Source organism: Callospermophilus lateralis, chromosome 10, assembly GCF_048772815.1.
Source record: "Callospermophilus lateralis isolate mCalLat2 chromosome 10, mCalLat2.hap1, whole genome shotgun sequence".
NCBI classification, from domain to species: Eukaryota; Metazoa; Chordata; class Mammalia; order Rodentia; family Sciuridae; genus Callospermophilus; species Callospermophilus lateralis.
This window is the reverse complement of record NC_135314.1, coordinates 122,222,602-122,246,797: the sequence shown is the minus strand read 5'-3', so window position 1 is coordinate 122,246,797 and position 24,196 is coordinate 122,222,602. Positions and strand designations below refer to the sequence as shown.

Below are 24,196 nucleotides of genomic sequence, written 5' to 3'. Positions count from 1 at the left end.
GATTTTCATCTGTTGACACTCTTTCCCTAGTCTCTCAGTCTTCTCATCTCTTTTTCTTCCTATATCCCTCATAACACCCTTGAAAAAAGATGGTTTAGAAGTCCTCCTTGTTCCTCTTGGTGCTTTCAGACCCTGCTCTTTCCCTCTTAAAAACCCTACCTTTAAATCTCATTATATTCTTCCTTATATTCATCTATAGACCTCCTGATTGTTCCCTCATTTCTTTTTTTTTTTTTTTTTTTTTTTTTTTTTAAATTTTTTTTTTTTTTTTAATATTTATTTTTCAGTTCTCGGCGGACATAACATCTTTGTTGGTATGTGGTGCTGAGGATCGAACCCGGGCCGCACGCATGCCAGGCGAGCGTGCTACCGCTTGAGCCACATCCCCAGCCCCTGTTCCCTCATTTCTTTAGGATTATAGCTCATCATAAATTTTTTCTAGCACTACTCCTGTGATGATTTATGGAAATTTCATTACCTATGCAATTTTGTAAAATTCTAGACTTCTCTAAAGATCATATCCTCAGTCTTACCTTGAGGTACTTGCTCCCATGGTTGTTTCCTAAACCTTGACCAATTTCTAGTGACTTGACTGGCAATTTCTCTCAAATTACTCTTAGTACACAATGCCAGCAATCCTTCATTGCCCATTACCTACAGTCTATTAATTATACCACTTTTGCATTGACCTTTAGTAGGTCCATCACTGTTATCACACCTTTGCATATACCCTCAATTCAGTTGACCCTTTCTCTAGCCTTTCTATCTTTGCCTGGAAAAATTCCCATCCTCTTATTCATGAATTCTATTATGCATTTAAATGTAACTGGGAAAAATAGCTGTGCTTACTATTCTCACTTAAATTCAAAATCACAAACTTCAAGGGGATTCTTAGTGCTCCCTAGTAGTCATGGTAAACTTTCCCAGCTCATTCAATCTGTGTCTTATTCCTTCATTTCTATCTTCAAACCACTCAACACTTCTTACTTTTATTCTTAGCAAAAGAGAAATTCTACTAGCTCTCTCACCGATTAGTGGATTCCCTCTGGGTTTTGCTCTCTTTGATCAGTAAGCCCCATTCCCTTTCCAGTATTCATGAACATTGTTCTATAAGTTCTCCCCCTTCTCATGCAGCATTGGTTATTTTTTCTCTATTAAGAATTTCCATTCACGAATAAACAAATACTAACTTACTCCATCTTAAAAAATAAAATCTCAAAAAAACCCTCCCAAAATGAAATGAAATAAAATCTCCCTTGACTCTCCTTTTCCCTCCAGCTACTACCTATTTCTTCTTTTCCTTTTACCATGAAACTTCTTGAAAGAATTGTCTATATTTAACATTCTCTAGTTTCTCTTTTCCTATTCTCTCTTATACCCTGTCTAAACAGCTGTTGGCTCCACTGTACTGCTGTTGTCAAGGTCAGTGATGCCATGCATATTCCTAAATCCAATGGTCAGGTCTTTGTCATTTTCTTATACTGAGCATTACTAGGATTTGTCATGGGTGGTTATTCCCTCCTTGAAATGTTCTCTGATTTGACTTCTTGGAATTCTCCCTATCACTCTGGCTGTAAAGCACAGACTTGCTCTATCCATGGTCTGTCCTTTACTGCGCTAATCCTGTTTACAAGCTGACAGCTTTCTGATTTGTATCTCAAGCCCACAACTTTTCCCTAAACTCTAGACTTATATATTCACAGCCGCTTGACAGCCTCTCTTGAATTTCTGATTGGATTCTCAGTCCTAACATGTCCAAAGTTGCAGTTTTGCTCTTCCCACTTAAATCTGCACCTCTCACAGACTTCCTTATCCCATTAACTGGCAGCTCAATCTTTCCACATGCTCAGGCAAAACCTTTAAGTGTTGCCATTGACTCTCGTCTTTTCTCTTACCCTACATCCTGTCTGATAGCACATCCAGTTTGACAGCTACTTCAGACTACCCCATTTATCTGGATTCTGAGTGAATCTTACTACCTCCTAATGTTTGCCCTACCCCAGGCTATTTTTGTGTCTGAAATACCAGCATTTCTGATTATTTAAATAGCCTCCTACCTGATCTCCCTGTTTCTGTCTTATAACCCCTCACTCTTCTCTACACATTTGTCTGTTCCTAAAACCACAACCAGAATGATCTAGAAACAAGTCAAATTGTGTGTCTATTTAACATTTTCTAGTAGCCAATGCTATTAAAGAAAAAAATGTAATTAATTAATTAAATAATTTTTGTGGTAATGGGGATCACACCTAGGGCCAGAGGCATGCTAGGCAAGTGCTCTTCCACTGAGCTGTATCTATATCCCCAGCCTGAAATTAATTTTAATGTTATTTAAACTCATATGTCAAAATATAATTCCTGCATGTAATCTATGTGAGAAGTTATTAATGAAATTATTTTACTTTTCATATAAATTCTTCAAAATCTATTGTGTACTTTATACAGTTTGGATGCTAAATTTTTATTGAAAATACTCAATTTTTATTTAGATTCCATAAAATTTATAATTAAAAAAGTAGATTCATATGCTTCAAGTAGTCTTAAAAGTTTTCTAGTCACTGAATCCACTATTGGTTTTTTAAATTTTAATTAATGTTTTAAAAATTAACAAAATTGGGCTGGGGTTGTGGCTCAGTGGTAGAGCGCTCGCCTAGCATGCATGAGGCACTGGGTTTGATCTTCAGCACCACGTAAATGTAAAATAAAGATAATGTGTCCACCTAAAACTAAAAAAAAAAAATATTAAAAAAAATAACAAAATTGAGTTCCTAGCCACATTTCAAATGCTAAAAAAAAAAAAAAAAAAAAGTCATTTGAGGCTAGTAACTATCATATTGGACATTGTAGCTCTCTCTTATCATCTGGCTCCTGTTCTTTCACCTCATCTCCTGCTACGTTTTCCTTTGGTCCTTCTCCAGCTGTAATGGCCTCCCTTGCTTTGATTATGTCAGATGAAGCCTATTTTAGAACCTTTGCATTTATTGTTTTCTTTGCCTGAAAAGTTCTTCTTAAATAGCTGCACAGTGTGCTCCTTCACTTTTTTAGGTCTTTTCTCCAGTGTCCCTTTTAGAGGTGTTTTCCCTTGCCAACCTATTTAATATCTGTACCAGTTGTCTTCTGTATCTAGTTCTTCCATTTGTAAGCTGCCTTCTGAAAAAAAAGAGAAGTAAGAGGGGAGAGGTGACCTGATCTACAAAGGAAAGCAGTAAAATACAAGAATTGTCCCATACAGACATCCAAGTAAATGAGTATATTAGGCAAAAGCACAGAGTAAAGTAAAATTGAGTAAGTGACCATATCCCCTGAGCTTGCTTGCTACCTTAGGTGATATTTTTGTATGCATGCAGACCCCTTATAGATTGTATAAATGCAGCACTCTGCCTTAATGTCCTCTTGCACCTTCTTTGGCACTTAGTATAGCTCTGAACAAAAGGCAGTCTGGAATCTCCTGTATGGGCCTTTTATGTTATATATTATATAGTGGCCACTCTACCTCTTGTTCCTTTTCAGTACCACCAACTGTTATACTTGCTGATGGTGTAAATGTGTTGGCTTCATGTGTCCTGTGGCTGTGATTATAAATTATAACACTGACTCATTCTTTCTTTCCTTGTTCATTATGGTACACTCTTAGTTATTTTCTAAAACCAATTTATCTAAGAGGCCTTCCCCAATTCTTCTAACTTAACTCTTCCTCATTGTTGCCTTTACATTCAATGTACTTCTGTTTTTTATATTCTTAGTAGGAACACAATTAAAATAGGATATGAGTTTTTGAGGGCAGGAACTATGCCTTACTACATTTTTCATCTTTAATGTTTTCCTCACTGCCTTGCTATAGGGACCTAGTCAGTACTTGTTGTATTGAATGAATCAGAACACAGAGGAGAAAGCAGAATTGCTATTAATGGAGGAAATTTGTATTGTTTAAGATATGTGTCTTGAACCCAAGTATTGTACCTTTTTTGTTATTTTATTATTTTATTGGTTCTTTTTGAGATATACATGATAGTAGAATTCATTTTGATATAATTATATAAGCAAGGAATATATCATATTCTAACTAGAATCCTATTCTTATGGATGTACTTGATGGTGGGATTCACTATGGTGTATTCATATGTGTACGTAGGAAAATTATTTCAGATTTATTCCACTGTCTTTTATTTTCCTATCCCCTCTCCCTTCCCTTCATTCCCTTTGTTTGTTGATATTTTAACCCGCTTTGGGAGACAAGAGATATAGAGCCATAGTAAAGGTGGGGAACAGTAAAATCAAAGATCAGTCCCTGAATAGGAAAGAGGCTAAGGATTGCAATGCTCAGATGAGCTTACTGTGTAAGAAAATCAAGAGAATAAATATAGGGCTCAGTGGCAGTGTGAGACATTGGGTTCAATTCTCAGCACTGCGTATAAGTAAACAAAATAAAGGGTTCATTGACAACTAAAAAAATTAAAAACAGAATGCAAATATTCTGCCAGGTACACTGGCACACTCCTGTAATCCCAGTAGTTTGGGAGGCTGAGGCAGAAGAATTGCAAGTTTAAAGCCAGCCTCAGCAACTTTGCAAGGCTCTAAGCAATTTAGCAAGACCCTGTCTCAAAAATAAAAAAGGGATAATTAGGGCTCTGGTTCAGTGGTTAAGTGCCCCGTGTTTAATACCCAGTATCCCCCAAACAAACAAAAAAACTAAACATAAACAGAATGGCAGAACCTACCTGTTTGTAATACAGATATGCATTTTTCTCTTTTATACTACCTTTGTCCTTATGTCCATCTGATGGTTTGATATCTGGGTGAAGAGCATTAAGAAACCTTATTTGTAAACCAAGGGATGGGGATAGATAATTAATAAGCATCTTTCTAACTCTGATTTTGTTTATATTAGAAGTGCTTTAATGATACCCTGGTGGGCACAGTACTTTTTGTAACTTCTGCTTTTTTGCTTCTGCTGTTTGGTCTTTATAGATGGAATTCATACTAAAACCACTAAACTGTTTGGGTTGTCTATGAGGAATTTGGGGTAGCAAGTTCAGAGTATGAAAATGTGTATTAATTTTTAAAAATTATGTGTAGATGGACACAATACCTTTATTTATTTATTTTTTTAAGTGTGGAGTTGAGAACTGAACCCAGTGCTTTACACATGATTGGCAAGCGCTCTACCACTGAGCCACAACCCCAGCCCTATTTTTGATGACTTTATTATCAGGAACTAGAGTTTGTGCAGTTCTCCAGAATTATTTTTGCTAACTTAAAAATTTAAACCAGCACCCTATCTTGGCAGTGAGCTCTTTACTGAATTGGGTATCTGAGTAAACTGAAAAAGTTACTTCTTTCTTCCTATGATAATTCATTGCTAATGGGTGGTGGCAGTGTGTAAGCATATTCTAGCAGGAATCAGAGAGCGCAAAGGGACAAAAATCTTCTTTCCCTTATTCTTCATTTTATTTATTTATTTTTTTAAATTTGTTTTACTAGTTACTCTTCATTTTAAATAATGTTAAGTATTGCAAATTAATATAAAAAGGTATTACTGACCAAAATAGATATTCAAGAAATAGTATAGTAGAGCAAACCCCACATACAAGTAAAATGAGGTAAGTATCTGTCCTTTATTCTTTATATTCTTAACTTTCCATGCTTACCCAGCTTTACCCAGTTCAGATAGATTGCTCTGTTGGACCCATAGATCACCCTACTTCTGAACTGTTTCCTTCAAAGAAGGTATGTCAACTTCATTATTGTAGTCACGGTTTTTGCTTACATCTGCCTCCTTGCATTGAAGCCCCTCTGCGACTGTCTTAAGGGACTTCCACTTATATCTACTTGATGACTGTGAAGTCTGCACCCTTTTCTTAGCCCACAGCCAAATATTATCTCCTTAATTGTATACTGAACAGAAGTACATTCCTATCTATTGCTCACATATGTGACATCCAACAGTTAATGAAGAAACTTAGCTGATTTCATAGCACAAATGCCCAGTTGCTTTATTGACAGTTTGCAGGACTTCCTTCCCACAGTTGTTTTTAGTGAGGACTGGATGTCTTCTTTCTTCTTCAATTTATTATTTATGGTATTGTCACATTTTTTTTCTCAGAATAATTAATAAAGTATTTACAAAATATATTTACTATTTCCTCTCTAATTCTAACTTTAAAATGAACCAAGTTATTGTATACTCTATAAATTATGTTGATTTCCCAAACTCTTCTGCCAGTTTCATTTTCAAAATTTGTAGTTTTTCATTGGTTTTCTTTTTTTTGTCATTTTTTTTTTTTTTTTTTTAGAGAGAGAGAGAGAAAGAAAGAATTTTTTTATATTTATTTTTTAGTTTTCGGTGGACACAACATCTTCATTTTATTCTTATGTGGTGCTGAGGATCGAACCCAGTGCCCCGCGCATGCCAGGCAAGTGCGCTAACCGCTTGAGCCACATCCCCAGCCCTCATTGATTTTCTTATTTTTGAAATTGAGTGTTCTTTTTTTGCCATTATACATGAGCTCTATTATTATTATTTTGTATTTTTTTTTGCATTTCTCTTCATATCTACATTATTTATTTATTTATTTTGCATTGCGATTCTTAATACACCTTTATACCACAATTTATCATATCTCTGTATATAAGGTATGTTGACACCAAATCCACATCTTCATACATGTATTTTGTATGATGATGGTCTCTTTCCACCATCCATGCTATTCTCCTTCTCTCTCCCTTTCCCTCCCACCCCTATTCCCTATCTAGAGGTAATCTTCCTCCCATAGTCTCCCTCCCTACCCCATTTTGAGTCACCCCCCCTTATATCAGAGAAGACATTCAGCATTTGTTTTTTGGGATTGGCTAACTTCACTTAGAATAATCTGCTCTAATGCCATCCATTTCCCTGCAAATGCCATGATCTTATTCTTTTTTAGTGCTGAGTTATATTCCATTGTGCTTATTTTTTTATTATTATTATTTTTTTAATATTTATTTTTTAGTTATCGGCAGATACAACATCTTTGTTTTGTATGTGGTGCTGAGGATCAAACCCGTGCCGCACACATGCCAGGCGAGCGCACTACCACTTGAGCCACATCCCCAGCCCTCCATTATGTTTATTTATTTATTTTTTTAATTTTTTTTTTTAAGAGAGAGAGAATTTTTTAATATTTATTTTTTAGTTTTTGGCAGACACAACATCTTTGTTTTGTCTGTGGTGCTGAGGATCGAACCCGGGCCGCACGCATGCCAGGCAAGCGTGCTACCACTTGAGCCACATCCCCAGCCCCCCTCCATTGTGTTTAAATGCCACATTTTTTTTTTTTTTTTTATCCATTCATCCACTGAAGGACATCTAGGTTGGCTCCACAGTTTAGCTATTGTGAACTGTGCTGCTATAAACATTGATGTGGCTGCGTACCTATAGTATGCTGTTTTTAGGTCCTTTGGGTAATAGCTGGGTCAAATGGTGGTTCCATTCCCAGCTTTCCAAGGAATCTCCATACTGCTTTCCGTATTGGCTGCACCAATTTGCAGTCCCACCAGCAGTGTATGAGTGTACCTTTTCCCTCCACATCCTCGCCAGCACTTGTTGTTGTTTGTCTTCATAATGGCTGCCATTCTTACTGGAGTGAGATGGTATCTTAGAGTAGTTTTAATTTGCATTACTGAAATTGAGTGTTCTTTAGGGGAAAAACAGAAAAAGATCTTTGGCATTTTGAACCGAACATTGCAGTTTCCATTTATTTTGATACCTGAGAGAAAAGTCACCTGCTTAAGTGTCCCACATAGTAAGGAAGCAAATAATACTTAGAGGAATCTTGCTTCATCTTCCTTAGGTTAGATTATAAGTAGCTATTTGATGTTGTGGGTGATGCTATGAATTTGTGATTTGCATGGCTTCAGATGTCATAATTTTTCCCCTACTTTCTAGGAAGTAACAGCTAGCAGTCGCCACTATGTTGACAGGCTATTTGACCCTGATCCCCAGAAAGTTCTACAAGGTGTCATGTAAGTAGTATGTATTTAAGAGTCTATCAAAAAGTCTTGTTTGTTTTCATGTTTTAATCTGCCAAATTTTATAATCATGAAAATGCAATTTTCCTTCCATTTGGCTTCTTTTTGAAAAGACTGCTTGACATTCATGACTTTTAACATTTTACTATAAATAATTGTCTGTTGGATAGCTATTAACTGACATAATTATCTTTATTTTTTGTAGAATTATTGTTTTAAACTTAAAAATTTTCCTCTGGAGAATACTTTTGCTACTTTAATATCCACAGAAGCCAGAGAATAAAATTAATCTTTTGTAATTAGAATGCAGTGGGAGAATAGGTTAGTAGGTTTTGTTGTGCTTTGTTTTTTGGTTAACTCACCAACTGCCACTGAGTTTCCCAGTGATGTTTTATATATCAGAATTTCGAACTCAACAATCATCAGAAAATTGAAATAACTCTTGATAAGCTTAATGCCCTTTTTTTCCTCCAAAATTTCATCATGTTTAATGAAAAGAAGCATTTTTCAGCAGTATCCTGGAGGTGATTATGTTTTTAAAAAATGAAATGGGACATATGGGGTAAAATTTCAAGTGACTGAAAGGTGAATTTTGTCTCCTTTTGATGTTTAACACAGTATGCTCCTAACACATTAGTTTTAAGGAAAAAGTTCTAACCTAAGGCTCCTCACAGGATTAGAAGCACCCAGGACCCACAGGCCTGAACTGTGTTCGACGAAAGAAGGATACAAAAAATGGTAAAGATGAGGTACATTGGTGGTAGCAGTGAGGGCACAAATGCTTTTTTCTTCTCTTACCCTGTTGTTGGTGTCAGCCTAATAGTACCTTAAGTGTAACTCTTTCTCAGCCATACAAGGCTAGGATGCCTTATTTGTAGAAGTTTCTTCTGACTGGAATTTGTTTTCAAAGCTCCCACTGCCCCAAAAGGCAATATGGAGGGATGTTTGGGAGATGTGAATTTGTAAAAGGAGGCAAAAGAAGTGTATATTGCTGTTCAAACTGAGCTGGACCCACCTAAGATAATTGACACTTTACCTTTACATCTTCTGTTTACAGAAACAATAATAGATATATTTCTTGTTTTCTCATTGTGGTAGTGTTTGTCTTTGTCCCCTTAACTAGGACACTTTGTGATGATTAAGTCTGCTCTTTTAAAAACTAGTTTGATTATTACCAGGAGAAGTGGTATTAAATCCTTTTATTAATCAAATCAGTTTGGATTATACTTACATGCACAAATTAGTTGAGGGGATAGGTTTAATTTGACATTTCTCCTGAGACCAGACAAGCATTCTCCACATGCAGCCAGACAGCTCTATATAGTGACAGTCCTAAATAACTATCAATAGTTAAAATATCGAAAACATAAGACTCATTTAAGATTAGAAGATGATGTACTAATGCTGCTACAGTTGTTTAGGAGGAAGCTAGTTATTAATCAAAGATTTTTCACAATAAGTATGTATACTGAATTGTATTTGATATGAGTAGCTTATCACTTTGAGAAATTTTTAATTTACCAAAGAATACTATAACTTTTTAAAAGTTGACAAAATATCAAATAAGAGACAAAAGAACATTGAGAAAGATTGAATTATAACAAAGCAACTAAAGTGTGGTTTGATAGCCTTACTGCCTCTTGAACAATTATGAAGTCTCAAACACAATTAGCTGCCAGCTAGACAGACAAAGAAAGGCTTTTCATGTGAGATGGTAGAGTGGAAAGAGCAGGGACTTTGGTGTTGGACAATAGTGGGTTATGACATTTCCTGGTGGGGTTCCTTCCTAGCTGTGTGATTGGGCAAATTATTTAATTTCTTTGACCCTTCATTTCATCGTCTGTAAAGCATTGTTTTACCAGCTGTTTGTGAGAATTAAGTCAGAAATAAAAAATTCAGTGCCTGGTGTGTTGTGGATACCCACCAGCTGGCACTTAAGTAGTTAGTTGTTATTAGCTCCAAGATAAAATAACTTCAAAAATAAGATGATTCTCTGCACAGAATTAAAAGGAAAGTTCAAATTAAAGAATTATAAAACAATTTGAAAAAAAAGAGGAAGTGGGACTAGAATTCTTGCCTTAGACAAGAGAATACAAACCATAACACATTCTGGTAAATGTGATGGCTACTTATAATACTAACATCTGTCTATAGTTTGAAAAGAATAGATTACCCAGCATTTTTTCCCCTTATATCAGAGTAGAGCTGGCCTTATGGAGGTTTATTTGATATGATTTTACAAAGCTTCCTTTTTTCTAGGTAGAAATACTTATTCTTTCTGACTTAATTCTTTCTTGAGTTACAACATTATCTGAAAATTAATTTTAGAATGAAAAATAAATTATATTTTAAACATTTTATTTATTTGAACATTTTATTTATTTAATACAATATTGATAGAGGGAAAGGGAACCAAAATGATACGTAGGAAAAGAAAGTTGACCAATTTTTTTCCCTTTTTATGTGTCTTATACAACTATTGAGTCACACAGAGTCCATTACTAGACCAAAATAGGTAGATAGGTAAAAAAGATGGCCACAGAGTGTAAACAAGTAAGGTACTATGCTAATTTTAGGCAAGAAAAAGAGAGGCTGAGGTAATCTTATTTAAATCCAAAATATCCAATTGGAGGGACATAAAAATTTGACAAGAATTAGAGCTTTGTCTATAAAACAACTACAGTTTTATCATTTTCTAGCTACATTCGATTTGATTTTTGTCAATAAAGATTGAAAACATCTAAAACATACTAACAGAAAAAAACAAAATCGAGGAAATTGAAGGTGAGTCATCAGTTTTCATCAGTTTATAATCTACTCTACTGAGTTACAGCCATAGCTCCACCCGTAAACATAAGGAACATTTTTGTAGATAACCTGTATCACCCAGGAGTGTTTTACCCAATCAGTGAAAAATAATACTCAGCATCAGAACTGGTTGTTTTTCAGTTGTTGAAGAATGGGAGTTATCAAAACATAACATTTTTTTGGTATAATATTTGAAATAAATTTAAATGATCTTACTGTAAGGCTTGAATACAAAATCAGGTCTTTTTCTCTATTTTTTAATGGAATACTTCATGAATTTACATGTCTTCCTTGCAGAGGGGCCATACTAATCTTCTCTATATCATTCCAATTTTAGTATATGTGCTGCTGAAGTGAGCACATGTTCTTTTCTCTACAAGAGCAAAATATCATATGCATAACTGAATAGATTATTAGACATGGTATAAGATATGAATAGAGAGAAAAGGGAGGTCCCTGGTGTAAGTCATGAACTATATAGCCTTTGTAACTACATGAAAGAATATGCATCTTATTGGATGAACTACCCTGCATTGTAGATTCTGGGCTTCCTCTCATGTGGAGATCTGCATGTGATTTTAAGAAACAATTGCAGGGCAATTTTTAGTGAGGTTATTATGGTATTGGTTCAATCATGTTAAATCTCATAGTTGAAGATAATAGCTTTTCAAGTGCTTTTGTAGCTCGAGTCTAAGTTAGTTAAATACTGTGTAGTATATGTGTCTTTTAAAACATATCTAAACTAGAGCTCTTGATCTGGTTCTTACTTTACTGATTCATAATGAAAAGATTGGCAGATATTCCTTCATGGCCCTGTGTTGATATCCCCGTGATAAAAGGCAAAAAACTGATAGAAGCAAATGTGACTGGACTTGTCCTTTCAAAGTTGAATAGACTCAACTAGACTCTTCTGATTTAATATACCGACAGTTGCAGATGGTTTAAAATTGTGTGTGTGTGTGTGTGTTTTAAACCAAGAATCCATTTCTAAAGTGTCTTATTAAGTATTTTACTGTATTGATGAAATGAGTTTATTTTGATAATGATTTTCTGGTTTAATTTACTGGTCCCAGAAATGATCTAACTCTGATTTCAGTATAGACAGATTCCATTTTCTTACATGAGCTAAAGATAAATTTTTATAAAATGAAACATTAGGGTTTTGAGAACTAAGGGTTAAGTTTTAGGATAATTCTAAATATCCTGAAAAAGAAATTCCTTTTAGAAAGCTTATCACCTAATACGTTTAATCTGTAATTTTAAAAAGTATTTTGAGTAGCCAGGCATGGTGGCACATGCCTATAATCCCAGCAACTTGAGAGTCTTAGGTACTAGGATTGCATGTTTGAGGGCAGCCTGGGCAATTTAGTTAGTCCTTGTCTCAAAAATAAAAAAAAGAACTGGGGTTGTAGCTCAGTTGTAAAGTGCCCCTGGGTTCAATCTCCAGTATACATGCACCCATACACAAATGAATGTCTACAAAGACAGTGCTAATAATATCAGATGTAATAGAGTAATCTTGAGTCTTACTTGTTTAAAACTATGTATTCTGAAACAGAATTTAGTCAGAATTATGGTTAAAAGGGTGGCAAGATTTCCAGACTTTGTTAGATAATATTGGGAGTCCTGCATACATATAAGCTGTTTGTATTTGTATGTGTGTAATATTAACTTTGAACATCAAGAATAGCTGTATATTTGTATGCCTATGTGTATATATATTTTCATATATATAAATTGCCTATTTGCTGCCACATTTTTCTATAATGTTTAATACATTTTTGTGTGTCTTTTGAATGATTATGTTTAAATATTCTACAAAAATATTTGGGCATTACTAATGCACTTGTTTTAAATTGTACACTTCATTTTTGGAGAATGTGATTTATATTCATATATTGGTAAAGAATTAAATACAATAAATATCCTACTTTCTGAGCTAGTATTTAATTTTAAAATTTATGCATTCACTTGTTATTAAGGAGCCATTAAAATGTGGTAGAAGGAAGATTAAATATTTACAATAATTTTTTGATGGTTTTATACAAATCAGAACTATATCTGAAACTACATGTATTCCAAAAATTTGCATCACAGAATAATTTGTAAGAATGAACTGGGCACAGTGATGCACGCCTATAATCCCAGTGGCTTAGGAGGCTAAGGCAAGAGGATTGCGAGTTCAAAGCCATCCTCAGCAATTTAGTGAGGCCCTAAGCAACTCAGTGAGACCCTGTCTCTAAATAAAAACAAAACAAAAAAAGGGTCTGGGGATGTGGCTCAGTTTTTGAGTGCCCCTGAGTTCAATATCCCCATTATAAAAAAAAGTATGAAACTAAATTTGCTGTCAATTCTCAGGTCTTTTTGGTTTATATATCTAGTAGATATACAATAAGAGATTATCTAAGTTAACTTGAGCTAAAGTTTTCTGTAAAAAGTTTGCTCCCTTTTAAAGCTTTTTGTAAAAATAACTTTAGTTTGAATAATAGATCATCATTATGAGATTCTTTTTAAATTGGCAATTTACATATGGCCAGTTGTTAGTTTGGAATACCCAAACAAGCTTGGTAACGGAAGGCTTATTGTACTAGGTGTTTTAATACTGCGTTTTCCAGAAACAGCTTTATAATAATTGTGAGGGCCGAAAATGAGTACTTTTATAATTTTCAAACTTCAAATAATTTTTATTGGTTGTTTACTTTGTTACCTTATTCTTAGCTACCTATAAATATGGTTTTCCCCCCTATTTTATGGGTGAATGTCTTATGAACAGTGAGTGTTCATAAGTAGGTCACCTTATCAGATTGTAGTTTTTAGTATCCACTATAATGTTTAGTTACTTTATATTGATTAGACTAAACATGATTATAGAGTTGTGTCTAAATAAGAGCTGCTTCAGGTAAGTGAAAAGTAATACTGGTTCAAAATGAAAGTAATATTGATCTTTAGCTCAGAGCTTCAACCTTCAATACTTTTTTAAAGATAATTTTTGTTTGTAGAGGATAATAGGTTTTCAGTTAAAATTTATTCCATTTTTGACTGTTTAGAAGTAAATGCACTTATACCTGATAGACTGAAACTTTGTTTCTCAAGGATATTCAAGTTTTTTCTTTAGCTTTTGTTAGTGTTAGGCATAGTTAGTGTTTACTTTCTCTCACTATTGATCGCCTTTACGATCCTTTAATTTAGAGGTAACTGTGGTATGTTTTACAGTGTATGTTTTAATATTTGAGCCTTTTTTCTCTAATTTCTTTCAGAGCAAAAGATGCTTATTGACTGAAATTTTGTTTCTCTAGGAGATTCCAATTCTTTTGTTAGCTTTTGCTACTATTTTAATGGCATAGTTTAGTGTTTATTTTCTCTTAGTATTGATTACCTTTATGATCTTCTAATTTAGTCATAATTGCAGTAGGCATTGTGTATGTTTTAATATTTGAGACTTTTTTTTTCCTAATTGATCTCTTTCAGAGCAAAGAAAGGAAATGAAGTACAAAGTTTAACCTACATGTGAAAGTGGGTGCCTCATTTATAAGTTTGCAAATTTAAGATTCTGTCTAGATTTTAGCTGAAATTGTTACTTGACAAATGCATGTTTAGAACCATCTTAATATTGTTTTCTCTTCTTTCATCCCCTGGAAGTGGGATATCCTCAAGGCTTACTTTTTTTTTTTTTTTTTTGCCTTTCTACCTGGATATTCTTATCTCACCTCAAAATAATTCAGTGTGTTTCAAGTCAGGATAGATGCTTATCTTTAAGCTTCCTAATGTTTTCTGTGTCCAGACATGAATTAGTCATTCAAGATATGCCACAAAAAATTTCCTGTACCTATTGAATCATCTCATTAACTTCTTCCTCAAAATGTCCTTTGTTTTAATGATTCCAGTGGCTGTTATCCTAATTATTCTCACATAATCAGATCACCAGGGGGTTTGCTTAATTCCTTTAACATTTATTAAGTGCCATGCATTGTGCTAGTATAGGGGTGTTTAAGAATGAATAATATAGTCACTGGCCTAGAGAATTTAAAGGTCTAATGAAGAAGTCAAATAACTAAAGAGGCAATCCACATATAGTTTGGTGAATACTAAGATGATAACAAAGCACAGCCTCCTTGGAACCATAAAGGGGAAGCATCAGCCATTTAGGTCCCCATTGACTCTAGTCTTATCAGCATGCCAATACATTCCACATTCAGCTTATCTTACTTAGGCACTGCTTCCTTCATGCCACTTCTGTGTTCAAAACCATAATTGCTCCTTAATCCATCTCCCTTTAGTTTGTCCTTTCTCCCTGTTACTTTTCTAGCTTTGTTTCATGCTACCCTGAAATTAACCTTCTTTTCAGTTCTTGTCTCACCCCAGAAACAAGCTATATTCCTTTCTAATATGATCATCTGTGAAGGCTTTTCATTTTGCCCTCCCCATCCACTTATCCAAGTCCTGACCATTTTTTAAGGATTGTCTTAGTTCCTACCATAGCCTCAATAATATGTTAACCATCAAATTTTCCTGTCCATATAAACACTGAGTTTATAGCATAACACTGCCTTACATTGTTAGTGTTATTTTTATCTTTCTAAAGAGATCTTAAACTCTTCAGAACAGGCATCTCCTTGTGTGATGGTTTTGGTTCCTTCAAATAGCCCACTATAGTACTGTGCTCAAAAACTAATAGTTGAATTTCAGTAGAATATAAGTAGGGCATCACTGTCCCACATTTAAAGTTGATAGGCAGAAGGTTATATTCCATTGATCTCTGGGAAAAGGATGTCTGAGTAAAACTTTTATTTTGTATAACAATGTAAAAAGTGAAAAAGGAACTGAATTTATCAAATTCATTTTTATTTTCCATCTGTTTGTTATAAATGCCTAATGTGCTGGAGGTATGGCAAAACTCATTGGCTTAAAAGACATTGGTTGAGATTGTTGACTCTTGTCATTTAATATGGAGTTCTGAAAAAAATCTCCAAGCATGAGTTATAACTTCCTCATTTGTAAAATGGGGTTAATATTATACAAGATGTAATGAAGGTGAAATAATGTAGTGGTTATGGCATATTCTAGAAGCTTTAAGTAATATATAGATTTTATATAGTTTTGTTGTATTCCGATCTTGGATGTTAACTCTGTTTGCATTTTTTAAAAAGTATGTATTTCTGGGCTGGGTATGTAGCTCATTGTCATTGGTGAGGCCCTGAGTTCAATCCCCACAGTGTGGCAAAAAGAAAAAAAGTACATATTTCTATGTAGTACATTTTCTCAAATCACTATAATTAATGATCCCTTGATAGTAACTTCTCTGATATCTCCAGGCCAGATTTACTTTAATGCTGCTAAAGATGAATAGATTTTTATTCTAACAAGTGAAGTTTATTTTGATGGAGGGACACCTAGCCCAGACCTTGAGGTCTCAGGTCATACTTCCTAGAGGAAGTGACATTGACACCTAAGTTCAGACTGGAAGGATGAATGAAATTAGCCAAGGGACCATATGAGGAAGGGGATAAGAAATGTTTGAGTGAGTGAGAGAGAGAGAGAGAGATATTACATTGTACTTAGATCTGCCAAAGAGGGGGAAATATGGTGATTATTGTCTCTTTTGGTTTTATCCCTTTCATAGAAGTGACCTACTAGCATCCCTTCATAATAATATTTGAATAGAATTTATTTGCTGGGCATGAAAATTCCCCCCCCCCCGCGCCAATTAGCATAGATATATTTTCTTATCAGAGCCAAAACAATTCTTTTTTCCTTAGACATTACTTCATTTTTATTAATAAGTGTTCTCTTCAGCTTGCATTTAGTCTACAACCACTGGCTGCCTCTTCATGTCTTTTTTTTTTTTTTTTTTGTAAATTAAGAGAACTGGAAAATTGGTTTTGGAGTGGTTTTTGTTTGCTTTGTCTATAAAAACATTTACTTTAGCACAGTTGCCAATGTTTGAAATGGGCTCATAGGTAATATGGAGACAAATACCTCATTTCTGCTTAGTTTTGGAAGAATGGAGAGGAAACTGGGAAAATATTAAGGTGGGGAGTTCTGTAATAGGGTACCCAGAATGGCAGCTGGCACAAAGTAGACTCTTAAGTAGATAGTGCTAGATAGTGCTAGATAGATGAATGCACTGCATTTAGTGAAGGCTGAACACAGTAGAGAAGGGAAAATGACAAAAGTAAATGAATAGCTGCAGAGTTAAGATCTGTAAGCTGATGAATTGAAACTAAGCTTGTAAGAAGGAAACAGAGGAATCCACAAGGAGGCAGGAGCCTGGATGTGAAACCTTTCCCAAACTACAATTTACTAACTGAACTGAGGCTTTGATATTTTACCATTCTATAATCATATGTCAGAACTTGGTAAAAACTTCAATAAACTTCATTTGGTTTAGTAACAAAATAAAAAAATTATTGTTATATATCTCTTGTAAACCATATAGAAATCTGAGGGATAGTTTACAGAGAGGGATATCTCAGGCTGTGTAAGACCTATATGCAGGTACTGAGAACAAGTAATCTCAGTGTTTGGCTCAAGGCTTGTAAAAGTGCTGTTCAGAAACTTGTGGGGAGAATCTACTTTCAGCACCTCCCTTGTCATAGCAGTATTTTTCTATAGTAATTGAAGAAGATAAATGTAAAGAAGGATCGTTACCACCACCACCACAACCCCACCATGCTGGGGATTGAATCCGGGCCTTGTACATGCTAGACAGGTGTTCCACCCCTGGGCTGTATTCCCAGCCCATCACCAGAGTTTTACATGCCAGTGAATATATCTGGTGTTGTAAATATGTATTTATTATGTGTGTGTGTGTGTGTGTGTGTGTGTGTGTGTGTGTGTATATATATATATATATAGTTGTAGTTGTACACGTATCTTTATTTTTATGTGGTGCTGAGTATCAAACCCAGGGCCTCACACGCGCTAGGTGAGCATTCCACCACTGAGCCACAACCCCAACCCCAGTTATTTATTTTTTTAAAGTAACTTTTCCCCTCTGGTTTTCTACAAGATTTATGTTTTGCTAACAGTACAACTTCTTGAGATTGTAACTTTTAAGGTTGTCAGAAAATTTCTACGTATTATAGAGCTCTACTAGCCAGAAGAGGAAAAGTAAAAAGAGATGTTGAATCAGTGTTTAGGAACTTACTGGGATGTAAAAGAAATGGTTGAGCTAAAAACTTTAATGCTACCAATGATCTTAATTAACTTCCCTGTATTAGAAATATTTTTTAAAATATTTATTTTTTAGCTGTAGTTGGACATGATATCTTTATTTCACTTATTTATTTTCATGTGGTGCTGAGGATCAAACCGAGAGTCTCGCATGTGCGAGGCAAGCGCTCCACCACTAAGCCACAACCCTAGTCCCTTATTAGAAATATTTTATAATGCCTCTTGTTCTCTCTTGAAATTAAGTTCACAGATATATAACCTGCTTACATACATAATTCCAAAATAATATAATGCCTCATCTGCTTACAATATAAAAAGAGAAAAGAAAGATATAATTTATAATGTTGCGATATGTAAATGCTTTGGTCTAACTGCAGTAGGAGATAATATGGATGCAAGAACCACAATGTAAACTGATTATGGATATGTGGTATTGACTGATACAAATGCCACTGAACTGGTGATCTGATTTTTCCATAGTGATAAAAAGCACATCTTTCTTTTTTTTGTCAGGAGAAGCACAATACTGAAAAATTCAGTTTTCTTTTAAACTACGCAAAGATGCTTTTTATCTGTTTCTAAAACCATTTCCTGCCTTTCTTGTATACTTCTAAAAACTGGTTGGGGGCGATAATGCCTCCCTGCCCACTTTGAGAACTCCTGCTGTATATTAAGATAGCAGTGCTGTCCAATCAGGGAAGTATTTTTAAAACATTAGTAGTTCTGGGTTTGTTTTGAGCTGTACATTTTTTCTCAACATGTCCTTTGGAACCAATCATCAATTTGTGAGCTAATTGATAGAAGTCCTCTTATTATGAAATAGAGTTTTACTTGTGGGAAAGTAAATAATGAGTTCTTTGTATCTAAACCAAAAAATACTGGTGAATATGTTTAAGAAATATTACAGTGGTTCTTAAAATATTTTAATCTTACAAGACAGTTGGCTGGTTAAGCAAAATAGTAACAATGTACTATGTTGTTTCTGTCCAATTTAAAAGTAAAGTGTGTTACACTAGTAGCAGAAAGAACAGGAAATGGAAGTACACTTGCAAGGCTCTTAAAACAAGTGCAAAATACCGCTTTAAGATTATGATAAATTGATGAATTGGAAATTCTAAAACGGCCACTAGAAAACCAATAAAATGGGACCCCAAGCCATATATGCTGAAAGTGTTCTGTATTCCTTTATGGGCAAAGGACTGGAGCCTTTTTTAGAAGAACCCAACTCTGCTTGTATTGGAGGTCTTAGCCAGTAAGCAGGATATCTCCCACTTTCCACACTACTCTTCTGTTTTATAGTTCCCATGGTCACTTAGCACCTCTCAGTCCCTTTTCTTTAGTAATCCAGGTGAAAAAGGGTCAATGCTTTGACTTTGTCGCTGATTTCTGTACTTGCCAGCCCAACTTGTTGCATGATAAAGTGGAATTATGAATTAATCTTTGATGTTTATATTTCTCTGTGATATCTCAACATACTTCATACCTTTTTCTCTTCCCCTGAATTCAGAGACATGAAAAATGCTGTAATTGGAAACAACAAGCAGAAAGCCAACCTCATTGTTTTAGGAGCTGTTCCAAGGTATGTTGGCTGTCTGTGCCCTTTCTGCCATTCTTGCTAAATACATTCTTAATGTATTTCTTACTCTTAGGGACAAGACCCCTTTTTTCTGTATTGTCTATTTTTTTAAAAATGAATGCCTTGACATATGTAAACCATCTCTAAGAACCATCTCCAGAGAATGGAATAAGAAGTTAATATATTAATACTCTTTGGAAATTCAGAAAGATCATTAACCCTGCAGTGTAAGAATTTGTTGGATGGATCCATAAGACTGTATACCTGCCTGATAATTTCTTTTCCATCTCCTTAGAGTCCTCAAAGTTTTTGTGTGAGTGGATAATTTATTAGAATTTTCAAGACATTTTTTAATTTAAAGAGAGGGGGGAAAAAGCTCTGCTTGTTTTTTTTTTTTAATTAATTTTTTTGTTGGTGTATTATATATAATATACATGCACATAACATTAATTTGATCAGTCTCATTCTCCAGTACCTTCCCTTTCCTTCCTCTCCAGCCTTATTCCAGCTTGCCCCACTCTGCTAATCTCCTTCTATTATTGTTGTTTCAATTAGCACATTATTATAGTATATATAAATGGAATTCATTGTGGTATATTCATATATGGCATAGCATTATTTAGTAGATTTTGTTCCTCAGTACTTCCCCACACCCTCTTTTCCTCCCTTTTTCTCTAGCCTCTTCCTCTACATTGTTGGTCTCCCTTTTATTTTCTTGAGATTCCTTTTTTTTTTTTTTTTTTTTATGGAATTCCCTCCATCTTCCACATATGAGAGAAAACATTCAACCCTTGACATTCTGATCTGGGCTTATTCTACTTAGCATAGTGTTTCACAGTTCCATCCATCCATTTACCAGTAAATGACATAATTTCATTCTCATGACTGAGTAAAACTCCATTGTGTGTACATACTACATTTTCTTTATCCATTAGTCTTATTGATGAACACCTAGGCTGTTTTCATAACTTGTTTATTGTGAATTGTGCTGCTATAAACATTGGTATGCATGTATCTCTATAGTATACTGATTTTAGTACTTTTGGATAAATATCAGGGAGTGAGATAGCCAGGTCATATGGTGGTTCCATTCCTAGTCTTTTGATTATATTGATTTACAGTCCCATCAGTAACATATAAGTGTACCATTTTCTTCTTATCCTTGCCAGCATTTATTATTATTTTTATTCTAACTGGAGTGAGATAAAATCTCAGTGAAGTTTTGATATGCATTTTCCTGATTGCTAAAGAGGTTGAACATTTTTTTTTATACATTTGTTAGCCATTTATATTTCTTCTTTTGAGAAATGTCCATTTATTCATTTGCCGATTTATTGATTGAGTTATTGGATTTTTTTCCTTTTGGAGTTTTTTTTTTTTTTTTTAGTTCTTTATGTATTGGATATTAATTATCTGTTGGAAGAGTAGCTGGCAAAGATTTTCTCTCATTCTATAGGTTTTTTCTTCTTAACTTGATGCCACACACTTATTCTTGGTATTATTTCTTGAGCTTTAGTATCTTATTGAGGAAGTTGGTGCCTGTGCCATTATATCCTAGTGTTGACCCTGTTTTCTTCTAGCAGTTTCAGACCAGAGTCTAATTTCTAAGTCTTTGATCCCTGAGTTGACTTTTGTACAGGGTGAAAGATAGAGATCCAGATTCATTCTTCTACATAAGAATATCCAGTTTTCCCAGCACCATTTATTTAAAAGCCTGTCTTTTCTATAACATGTTTTTGGCAGCTTTGTCAAGAATCAAATGATTCTATTTATGTAGAATTGTCTCTGCGTGATTTTAATCCTGCTTTTTTAAAAAAAATCTGATTTTGAGAATTTGTTGTTTCTTGAGTTATCATACAAAGTTAGATTTTTCTGATTTTCTGACGACCTAGCTGTTTCTTTTAGGCAGGCAGTGACATTTATATAACTTTCTTTATGCTTTTGCTACTTAGAACCAAGGTTTTTTTTTTCCTCAAAAATTGTTATACATTTTGAAAAATATTTTTATTTTTTAATACAGGATTAATGGTTTTAATGTGTTTGACCTCACTGACCAGCAGCCATTTGTAGGGTTTGTGTGCAGTATATCTAAATAGTGCTTTAGGGAGCATGAAATTAGAATGTAAAAGAGAAGATCCTAAGTGGTAGAGCATTAGAGTTTGGGGATTAGCTGTTTGGCAAGCTGGGCTAGAGTAGAATTTGGAGGATTTCCTCAGTCCCCACATGGGAGAATTGAAGAGAAGAAACCTTTCCTTGTTTGAAAAACTGCACAAAGATTATTCCCTGTATGTTAGACCTGTGCCATCTCAACACTATAGCTCTGGATTTCTGGTTTGAGTTTGTGATCCAGCATGTTTTGAAAAGACCAACCAGGGAATAGCAGATAACATGGACTATCACACTTGTTCTGCAGATACCACTTGTACACAACTCTCAGATTTACAGTTTGATAAACTCTGAGATCCTATGATAGTCCTGTTGTTCAAAATGATGAAAATCTCTTCTAGATTTTTTTTAGATGTTTCTTTGGTGAAGTAGCAGATAATATAAATAAATAACTATTACCTAGAGAAATTCAAATAAGCCCTATCAACTCTAATTTTAGTATATAGAATGTATCACATTCTTTTGTCACAATATTTTAATTTACTTTTGTTCTTTTAGTCTCTTTGTTTATCAAGTGCCTTCTTTTTAGATTGTTGTATTTGCTTCAGCAAGAAACGTCAAGCACAGAGCTGAAAACGGAATGTGCAGTGGTATTGGGAAGTCTTGCTATGGGTACTGAAAACAATGTCAAGTCTCTGCTGGACTGCCATATTATCCCTGCCTTACTACAAGGTATGCAGGGAGGACATTTCACACAAGAAAAGATTAGAATGAGTTTGCAGTGTTTTAAGTACTGGTTGAGAAGATGAATCTCACATGTAGTTTCTATTAATAGGACTATTGTCCCCAGACCTGAAGTTCATTGAAGCTTGTCTCCGATGCCTACGTACCATCTTCACCAGTCCTGTCACTCCAGAGGAGCTACTGTATACAGTGAGTTTGGGATGTTTTGGGGTCATTGCTTATATTTCACTAAAGGCTATTTGCTTATCACTTCAGACTCATAGCTGTGATATACAAAAAGTCTCAAGAAGTATTTGAGTTCCTGATTATTTTCAAATATTAAATGTTCTAGGCTTTGTTTAAAAATGAACAATGGTAGAGCATTTGCCTATAATAAGCAAGGCTTTAGGTTCAATCCCCAGTACCACAAAACAGACAAACAAGAAGATAGCCTCAGATCCTAGAGGAATTTGCAAACTGTTAAAAATAAAAAAGATCAATTTTTATCTCTTTTATATATTAAGGGAATATATTTTATGCTAAATGAGTGATAGGGAGTTCTTCTCACTTTATGTTCTAGTTCAGGAAAGTAGGTTTTGTAGGGTAGCTACAATTTGTCCTGGGTCTTGAATAATAGATAATTTAGAGAATTGGAGAGGAAGGAGGCCATTCTGGGAAGGATCTCTGTGAAGCAATTGCAGTATGTTGGGCAGAACAGTCTGATGTGGAGAGGGCATTGCTGTTATTCTCAGCTGGAGAGAGAGACCAGAACCAGCTTGCAGGAGGCTTAGCTGACAGACCAGAATCAGAGCATACCCATAAGAGAATCCAAAGATGTTTGGAATCAGTTAGTGGTTTTTCAGAAGCCTCAGGGATTTATCAAGGGTTATTTTTAGTCTGTGGGTGGGACTTTCTTAATGAAAATTACCTAGGCCAGTGTTGTTGAAGCACTATCTACAATCTATAGTAAAAATATATTTTTCACTGCCTCAGTATACACATGTATAACTTTGTGTGTGTGTGTATGTGTGTGTGGAATTCTGAGACAACTATCACAACACAGTCCCACAAATTTGATGTCCTCTGGTTTCTCTTTTGTTGTTTCTCATTAAAAACAAATAATGCCATTTGTGGTTCTCAGAGTTCACAAAGAATCATTTGTTTGATCAGATACACAGAAATCAGAAATCTTATCCATATTCAAGATTTATAAGTATTTCAAGAATATAAACAAACAAGAGGCACAGGGAAAACAAGCGTGGAAAGAGATGGTACAGGGCTTCATACTCCATCCTACATCAGATAGATACATACTCTTCTGGCCTCGATGATACATAAGGTCTCTAAGTGAGCTTTGTGGGTCACTTCACAAAGTAAGAAGTGTATAAGTTATGAAACGTCTCAGTTTTATACCTTAGGGTTTATGTGGCCTTCTTGAGAGACTTCTTGTTTACTACGATAGTTCTCAAACATGAGCGAGTTCCAGAATTACTTAGAGGATTTGTTAAACAGATTCTGGACCCCACCTCCAGAGTTTCTGAATAATAAGATGGGTAGGGCCTGAGGGTTTGCCTTGCCTACAAGTTTCCAGGTAATTCAAATGCTGCTGCTTTTTGGACTGCTCTTTGTGTCACAGTGTTTTTCTGGGTGTCATATTGTCATGTTTACAAAGAGATTAAACCAATGACCTGTCTTCTCTACCCTAGAAATTTCTCACCCACCCCAGCCCTGGGGAAAAAGGGGGAGAAATTAATCCTAGCCAGCTGTTTTGACTCCTTCCTCACTCTCTGAACTGATTTATGT

At 34.8% G+C, this 24,196-nt stretch overlaps 1 protein-coding gene and 1 non-coding gene across 6 annotated transcripts in view; one reads left to right on the top strand and one right to left on the bottom strand.

Moving 5' to 3' along the window:
• Positions 1-24,196, top strand: part of Armc8 (armadillo repeat containing 8) — a 99,658-nt gene that overhangs the window by 15,167 nt on the left and 60,295 nt on the right. Inside the window, exons 1-5 of one of the 5 annotated variants that reach the window (XM_076868737.2) lie at positions 7,966-8,001; positions 14,284-14,328; positions 19,496-19,567; positions 22,260-22,402; positions 22,506-22,603. In XM_076868737.2, the coding sequence (XP_076724852.1) occupies positions 19,500-19,567; positions 22,260-22,402; positions 22,506-22,603 (309 nt within the window). In that variant the 5' untranslated portion in view covers positions 7,966-8,001; positions 14,284-14,328; positions 19,496-19,499. Of the gene's footprint in view, positions 1-7,924; positions 8,002-14,283; positions 14,329-19,495; positions 19,568-22,259; positions 22,403-22,505; positions 22,604-24,196 lie in introns of those variants that run through there. The other 4 variants (XM_076868739.2, XM_076868734.2, XM_076868735.2 and 1 more) reach the window with 4 other exon arrangements.
• On the bottom strand, positions 11,070-11,176 carry LOC143409104 (U6 spliceosomal RNA). The gene has a single exon (XR_013092611.1). It is a non-coding gene; the product is annotated as a U6 spliceosomal RNA (small nuclear RNA).